This window comes from Artibeus jamaicensis, unplaced genomic scaffold, assembly GCF_021234435.1.
Source record: "Artibeus jamaicensis isolate MK-2021 breed Jamaican fruit bat unplaced genomic scaffold, CSHL_Jam_final contig_888, whole genome shotgun sequence".
NCBI classification, from domain to species: domain Eukaryota; kingdom Metazoa; phylum Chordata; class Mammalia; order Chiroptera; family Phyllostomidae; genus Artibeus; species Artibeus jamaicensis.
Genome location: NW_026522004.1, coordinates 92120 through 101109, shown reverse-complemented (window position 1 = coordinate 101109; position 8990 = coordinate 92120). Strand labels below are relative to the sequence as shown.

Here is an 8990-nt window from a genome sequence, read left to right as displayed (position 1 = left end):
GATAAAGGCTTAGGACTCAAACTCCTCCAATTTTTTTTTTACCTTGTTTGAAACTAGCCCACACACTACAGAGCTGTGAGGCCAACTTCAGTGTTACTTTCCCTTCTTTTACGATCACCAAGACTGGTGCACAAAAAAACTCCTCCAATGTTGATTAATAAACATGGGTTATTGATAAGCAGGAAGCCACTGTATATGTTCTCAGTCACTAAAAATGTATTGAAATGAATGTCTTAATTGTATTAAAATTCCAACCTAATTTAGAAACTGAAAATGGAGTATTTATTATTTGATTGAATAGAATGTTAGTCTTTTAAAAATTTATTTCTCTCTCTATATATAAAATATCAAAAAAGACTTAGCTAGGAATTTTAGAGATCATATCTCAGATACTGATTTTTTGCTTTTACCTCCAGCTTCAAAATTAATGTATCCATTTAATAATTAATTAAAAAATTTTTTCTCAAAGAGAATTTCTGATACAAGAGAAAGAGGAGGAGAGAGGGAGAGAGAGAAAATCTGAAAAACTCCATTAAATTTAATAGAAAAATTTATATTCTCTAGGTTCTTGGTTGGGAGAAAGGAACTGTACATCTGAATGTAACAGAAAATCAAATGTAAGTTCATTATGTGGTAAGAAAATTAATGAGAAAAATATCCATTAACTATATTCAAGAAATATGAGTGATTTTCTCTCCTATATTTAGCAACACATATATTCTAACAAGACTGTTCTTGTTATGCTTTACCACACTTAAAATGGTTTATAAGCATTTATTTATTTTTGCAGAGAACCAGAGCCACTCCACCAGTTCCTACCTGGAGCCACATGGAAGTGACCAGCAACGTCACCGAGTTTATATTCCTAGGACTTTCCCAAGATCCTGGAATGCAATTGATGTTCTTCGCCCTGTTCCTCCTCTTCTACATTGTGATCATGGTGGGAAATCTGCTCATTTTGCTTATAGTCTTCTCTGTTGCCCAGCTCCACACACCCATGTATTTCTTTCTCAGTAACCTGTCCTTTGTGGACATTGCCTATTCCTCAGCCACCGCACCCAAGATGATTGCAGATTTGATTTCTGACAAAAAGACTATTTCCTACTGGGGCTGTGTAACTCAGATGTTTACCTTCCACTTTTTTGGTTGTGCTGAGATTTTTGTTCTGACTGTCATGGCTTTTGACCGTTATGCTGCCATCTGCCAACCTCTCCGTTACACCACCATCATGAGTGCCCGCGCTTGTGTCGTGCTGGTCTCGCTGTCCTGGATAGGAGCCCTGGGCCATTCCTTAGTTCAGACCCTCCTGACCTTTCAGCTGCCCTTCTGCAATGCTCAGGTCATTGACCACTACTTTTGTGATGTCCACCCTGTCCTGAAACTCGCCTGTGCTGATACAACCCTGGTAAATATGTTGGTGGTTGCCAATAGTGGTCTCATTTCCCTGGGGTGTTTCCTCATTCTTCTGGCCTCCTACACTGTCATTCTATTGAGTCTTCGGAAGCGGTCTGCAGAGAGCCGGCGCAAGGCTCTTTCTACCTGTGGGTCTCATTTTACTGTAGTAACTTTCTTCTTTGTCCCTTGTATTTTTATTTATCTCCGCCCATCCACTACTTTCCCACTGGATAAGGCTGTATCTGTGTTTTATACCACCATCACCCCAATGCTAAACCCCCTCATCTATACTCTGAGGAATGAGGATGTAAAGCATGCCGTGAAATGGCTATGGACTCGCAAGGTCTCCCTGGGGGAAAAGCTGAGTGGATAGATTGTCAGAAGTGCAAAGTCAGAGAACTGGCTAATACCTTCAGTCACCCCTAACTTATTAATTATTTTAAAATAGGGAGAGGAGAGTAATAGGGGGGAAATGGGGGCAAATGTAATTGAACAATAAAATAAATAGTCTCTAAAATTCAATTGTTTCATACTTTTAGTTTAACAGGATACTTTGAGGCTATTTCATTTCTCTGCCTTTAGGTGGCTAAACTTAAATCTTTTAATGCTAGGAAGGTTTATTTTCTCTTCTAGAGTGGGAGAGTAAACACTCCTAGTTCAGTATCTCATTTAGATCCCTTCAGTGCAAGAGTCCCAGCACTCTTTAGCCATCATTCAATGATTTAGAATGGGTTTACAAGAGAAATAGGCATATATCTCTGAGTAATCAGAATATTTTTTTCTAAAAACAGAAGTCCAACGTCCCAGGAGCTGTCTTCTCATTCTCTCTCTCTCTCTTCTGCCCCCTCCCATCCCCAGTCTTTTGTCATAAATATTGCATAATCTAGTAGGGGAAATAGATTCATAAAGAGATAATTATAACAATATAACAAATGTAGAAAATGCAGACATAGAAATATACACTGCATCCTAGGAAGGGGTTAATTTAAACTGACAAACTGCATAATGATGGTTTCTGTACCAGGTGGGGGGTGTAGAAAGGAACATTTTACATATTTTGGTCTTGAGCAATCTTTGTTAGTGATCCTATTGAAGAAATGAAATATTCTATATCACTCCAGTGTTATATTATTTTTACTGAAAATAATCTTACTTATTTAAAAATTTTTATTGTATTTTTTCATTACCACTTAACCCTCTTATACCCTCCTCTCCCCTGCACTCACCACACTATTGTTCATGAGTCCTTTTTTTCTTTTTGCCCAATCTCTCCACCCCCTTACCTTCCTCTACCAGTAACTGTCATCCTGCTGTTGATCCATGAGTCTGTCCCCATTTTCCTTGTTAGTTAAGTTTGTTAATTAGATTCCACATATAAGTGAAATCATATGATATTTGTCTTTCTCTGGCTGGCTTATTTCACTTAGCATAATGTTCTCTAGGTCCATCCATGCTGTCACAAAGGGTAAAATTTTCTTCTTCTTTTTTTTTTATGGCTGAGTAGTAGTATTCCACTATGTAAATGTCCCGTAGTTGTTTTATCTACTCATCCACTGATGGACACCTGGGCTGCTTCCATATCTTGGTTATTATAAATAACGCTGGAATGAACATAGGGGTGCTTATGTTCTTTCAAATTAGTGTTTTGGGTATTTTTTTCAATACATGGAGTAGAATAATTAGAGCAACTAAAAGGTTTGACATTTGAAGTACTGAAATGACTGAGTCAAAGAGATGTATTTCTATTATAAATTTTTAGTTAAAATAGTTTCTTTCAAAATGTTTACTAATATTTTATTAATCAAAATAGATTAATTACATATACCATTAATATTCAGGGACAAAATGGATTAAGTACACTTTTTTTCTTGTGTTCTTAGTAAAGTTGGAAAGCAGCTGAGTATTCTCAGCTCTTCAGAAAAGGCATTATTTTTTGTCCTGAGGCAGTTTTCAGATCTTATTTTATGGCATATCTTTCAAGATATGTCTGCCCTTTCAATCAGTCTGCCCTGATTACTTTCATCCAACATTTGCTTTCTATAAGCTTTAAGAATTCCTGTATGTGCCCTGGCTGGTGTGGCTCAGGGGACTGAGCACCAGACTGCAAACCAAAGGGTCACCTGTTTTGTCCTCAGTCAGCGCACATGCCTGGGTTGCAGGCCAGGTCCCCAGTAGTAGGGGGTGTGAGAGGCAACCACACAGTGATATTTCTCTCCCTTCACCTCTGTCTACAAATAAATAAATAAAATCTTTTTTAAAACATAGAAAGGGAGAAAGAAAGAAGGAGCTCCTACCCTTTGCAACAGCTTGGATGTAACTGGAAAGCATTATGCTGAGTAAAATAAGCCAGGTGGTGAAAGACAAATACCATATGATCTCACCTTTAACAGGAAGCTAAACAACAAAACAAACAAGCAAGCAAAATATAACCAAAGACACTGAAATAGAGAACAGGGGGACAGTGACCAGAGGGGAGAGGGGAGGGAATTTCAGGGCAAAAAAGGGGAAGGATTTACAGGAACTAGTATAAAGGACACATGGACAACAACTAAGGGGCATGGAAATGGGAGGGAGATGGGGAGCCCTGGGGGGGGGTGGGCTGGGATGGGAGTAAAAGACAGAAAACTGTACTTGAACAATAATTAAATAAAAAAAAGAACTTGAAACAAAAAAAAAAAAAGAAAGAAAGTCTCCTGGAAAGCAGAGGTAAATAACTCCTTTAGCTTCTTAGGGAGAAAAAAGTAAAATGAAAAGTGTTATTATTTAAAAAAACATAGAAAGGGAAACTTAAAGAAAAAGAATTCTTATATATATTTTATAAAATGGTATCCAACACTGTTTTCTGGTTTTTGGCTTTTAATGGATTGTTATCTCATTTCCCTATATTGAGGATGTAAATAACATATCTCTTCTTTTTATTCCCTATTTATGGCACAGAGCTGGCACAGATGCATAGTAGTTGCTTGTGACAGTCTGCTGCCTGTCACCCCAACAACCATTGTTCTTTTTCACCCTTAGTAACAGAGACTTGACATTATTTATGGTGACCGCACTAAAATATTGCATTTACCAGTCTCTCCTTTGCAGCTGGTATGATATTAACAGTGGCTGGTGAGTAGAACTTTTGAAAACTCTTTAAAATGAATAATCTGCCCCTTCAACCTTTCCATATGCAATCACCATTTTGTTGTATTTTCCTAAAGCTATTTTTTTACATTGCTTTCCCCCCAAAAGAACATTTTATCCTCATTTTAAATATCTAATTTAAAAAATAAATATAAGTGCACTGAAGATATATTTAAAATTGCAGGCTACATTAGTTTTCCTTTTTTATTAATTTATTGGGGTGACATTGGTTAGTACAATTATATAGGTTTTAAGTGTATAATTCTAAAATAACCTGTGTATTACATTGTGTGCCTACCACTTAAACTCAGATCTTCTTCTGTTACTATTTATGACTCCTTTTACCCTTTACCATCCCCCACTCCCTTAGTTTTTGTTTTTATTCATAAGAATTTAAAAATGATAATAGGAATAATAATAATAATACAAAAGGGGAAAAAGTTTAGACTCACAAGAACAAAGAAAATGAGACTGATGTTAGATGCAGATAAAAAATTCCAACAAATGTTTGAAGAAGAACAGACAAAAGCATGATAACTGATTTGGCAGAGTAGAGAAGGCTAACTCTAAAGTACCAACTGAGAGGAATACTCAGGAGAAATACAAAGCCTTCTCTCCCAGAATCTCTGACATGTTTAGGATGCCAGGACACCAGATAAGAAAGATGATGGTGTTCATGGCCAGCAATAGAGAGATTAAGAGAAATGAATGGTTCCACCTTCCCTTTTCTCTTTCCGCCCTCCCTCCCAGATGTTCACAGAGGCATATGTTTCACAAACTGAGTGTTGACATCTTTGCATTCAGAAATTGAATGATATTAAAGAAAAGTCTTTCATATTCTGTCTTTGGAGATCACAAATGAAATTGCTGTCTATCTCTGAAACCTCTTTCAGAGAACATTTGGAGGGGCAAGAGGATGATTATTCAGGTTTTCTGACATAAGGCAGCTCCCATGAATTCTTCAATTGATCTCCCTTTTATGAAGGAGCATGCCACATGTTAAAATCTATTTGATTTTTTAAAAAATTAATTCAACATTTTCTTATTAATTCATGTTTATTCTCATTAGAATTTGGAATACATTATTTATTAACCTTAGTAACAATTTCATTTTTTTCATTATTTATGCCCCTAATATGCACCACACTCTGTTCCAGGCATGTGGCATGTTTTCTTGATTTTATTTCATAGCAACTCTATATGCTCATAGCATATCTAGTTTCCAGAGATGGCATATGCTTCACAACAGAGTGTTGACATCTTTGCATTAAGAATATGAATGATATTAGAGAAAAGTCTTTCATATTTTTTCTTTGGAGATCACAGATGGAATGGCTATCTCTGGAACCTGTTCATCATTGTATGCCTGTACCTAGTGCAGTGTCTCACATGTAGTAGATAATCACTAAGCACATGTAGAAGTCATTGAATAAAACAAATATTAAGCAGTTGTTACTAAAGGTCTCTATTACAAAACACTAAGTTCTAAGAGTTAGGAACTTACCCAAGGAAATGGAGTTAGGAAGCCTTCTAAATAAAAAAGCAGTAGGAAAGAAACCCAGATTTTCTACTGTTTTTATGATAATCTGGTGGATTTATACATAACTTGACACTTTCATTGTTTGTGTATCTTTATGTGCATTTAATAAAAATTTGGGGGAACCTGACCTGAATTGGAGTTTTTCAGTCATTTAAAACTGAATATAAGCTAAACTTTTTGAAAATATGTGTTTAACCAAACTCTCTAAAAATACACATTTGTTCAGATTTGCCCCATGTGGCCATTCAAAACCAATTACAACTTGACCAACAATTTTTTTTAAAGTTAAAAAAATAAAAAATTACAAATTACACTTAAGCCCTTTCTGAATATTTTCATCTCCATCCACTCTAAACACAGGGCTTCAGCAGTTTATGAAGAATACCTGATAGACTTTCATGGATCACTGGGATTGCAATTTTTTTTTAATTACAAGGAAATTCCCTTACCTCATAAACATCAAGCATGGTAATTGAGAATATAATATGAAGATGACTTTAAGAGGATACATTTCTGGAAGATATGCAATTGAGATTACACTAATAGAAAATGGAGATAGAACCTAATGTTATCATAAAATATTTCTAGATGAGAGATACAGATAAGTATTCATAGGTTCATAGGTAGAAAAGTCAGTATATGTTGATTTAAGGAAATAAGAATTACTTTTCTCTTATTCATCATTGTATGCCTGTGCCTAGCGCAGTGCCTCACATGTAGTAGATAATCGGTAAACACATGTAGAAGTCATTGAATAAAACAAATATTAAGGAGCTATTACTAAAGGCCTTTATTACAAACGTGTGCAAACTGTTCAAACAATTTATGTAGTTTTAATATTAGATTTGGAAAATTTTCCATTTATCTAAGGATCCAACATCTCTAAGTGATACTGGCCTTTGGGACAGTAGAATTGGAAATGTGCATCATACTGCAGAGGGCATATCACACATCATAATATTTTTCACTCTTAATCCAAGGAAACAAGCCATTTTCCTTACTTGTTTTAGGCAATTCAAATGTTGTATTTCTATGCTCCTTGGATGAAGCACACACATAAACTTTTAAATTATTCCCTCAGGTTTTGATTCCTAGCTGGCTGGACCTGGCCTCCAGAGAAATGATCTTCTGTCACAATCTGCAGTGCTAGTTAGCTTATTGTTACATCAGGAAAGACACTGATATATACCAAAAGAGAAGACAAAGCTTTCTGTATGGATGAGGGAAAAGACAACTTCTACCCCCTCTGTTGTTCCAGATTACACCTAGACTGGCACCAGTAATTGGTAGGTGGAAGAATAGGGTTTAATATTTATATCAACCACTCTATTTGGGGGACAATGGGATGAATATAATAATGGGAATATCAATGTAACTCAGTCAAAGGATAGTGGTAAGAAGCAGAAAGCCTTCAGTAGGGAAAGTTGTTAGAAAAACCATAGTGATAGGCCCTGGCTGGTGTGGCTCAGTGGATTAGGCACCTACCCATCAACCAAAAGGTTGCTAGTTCAATTACCTGTCAGGTCACATGTCTGGCTTGCAGGCCAGATGCCCAGTTGGGGGTGTGAGAGGCAACCAGTCAATGTATTTTTTACACATTGATGTTTCTCTCTCTCTCTTCCTCCCTTCCCCTTTCTCTAAAAGTTAATAAGTAGAATATTTTTAAAAAAGAAATACAGTGATAGTATAGTTGATCGATAGCTATTTCTTTCTTTGCTGGATCCCCACAACTAAATTATTTAAACTCAAGGCTGAAAAGAGCATGGAGCAGACACTTGGGTCACCTCATACTTACAGAATAAGCCATTTTTACACTATCTCAGAGAAGGTTGTCCTGATTTATGGGTCTCCAGAGGGCCAAATTATTAAAATAACTTTAAAATCTTCAATCTTGTCACTCTTGAAATGAGGTCAGGAAAATCCAGGCTTATGATGGTTTTTTCAGGATGCCCACCATGAGGCAGGTGGGGAGATAGGGCCTGAGATGTTTCATTTTGAGGGAATTGGAGTTGATGGTAGTAATAACTTTGGAAATGAATAAGAAAAAAACTTAAAAGCAAAAAGGCTCTTGTTTGAAATTAGTATGGGTAGAATAGGTATTTTAAAAAGAGAATTCCATGAAACAAAATTAAGAATCATGAAGTAGAGTCAGAAAACACTAAGTGAGCTATAAAACAATTAGATCTGGAAGGATTTGACATTTTTTCTACAAGCATTAATTAATTAATTAATATATTTATTCACTTGAAAATCCTTCTTTCCTTACTTTCTTCCTTTCTTCTTTCCTCCAATAAATGCAAATTAAGAATCCAGTGTTCCAGGAGCTATCTTAGGCACTAGATAGACATATAAGTGAGATGTACTTCATGACCTCAGTTGCTTAGAGTTTCTGTTTTATTTTGGCCAAAGCACAAACTGAAAAATTACAATTTGATGAATAAAGTTTTTATCGGAGATGTAAACAGAATACTATTATGGGAGCCCAAATTTCTATGGTGCTTATTAGAAATTATTCACACAAAATTTCAAGAATTTTTGGGAAAAAGTTCTCATGAGAATAACTGGAGGATTTAATAACAACAATTTATCAATACTCCCATGGGACTGTAGTCTTGAGAAAATGAGAGGAGATTGTAATATTTAGAAGTCAGATGTGCTTGTCTTCTTCTCTAAGCTATTTCTTAAACTTATCCTTACTCATCTAGGCCCAAAGATAGTAGTAATTGGGGATAGAGTGGGGATAAAGAAGTATAAACAAATATTAAAGGGTAAGATTTTGGAAATCTTATATTAGGATGATGATTTCTCTTTTAAATTTGCCACTTTTGCAAGGAAATATAATAACAGCAACAACAACAATAATAATTTAAGCAAGTGCAAGCTATGTGTAAAGTGTTTTTCTGAGTTTTACAGGCATTAGCTCATTAAT

At 35.7% G+C, this 8990-nt stretch overlaps 1 protein-coding gene across 1 annotated transcript; it reads left to right on the top strand.

Annotated features, from left to right (window-relative positions):
* Positions 1-829: 829 nt before the first annotated feature.
* LOC119047413 (olfactory receptor 4S2-like) lies at positions 830-1768 on the top strand. Its single transcript, XM_037142851.2, has one exon. It carries the CDS (start codon positions 830-832, stop codon positions 1766-1768), a length of 939 nt encoding a protein of 312 aa, XP_036998746.2.
* The last annotated feature ends 7222 nt before the right edge of the window (positions 1769-8990 follow it).

Excerpts from the sequence above, each read along its gene's own strand:
- LOC119047413 (XM_037142851.2), top strand. The coding sequence starts at position 830 with ATGGAAGTGACCAGCAACGTCACCGAGTTTATATTCCTAGGACTTTCC.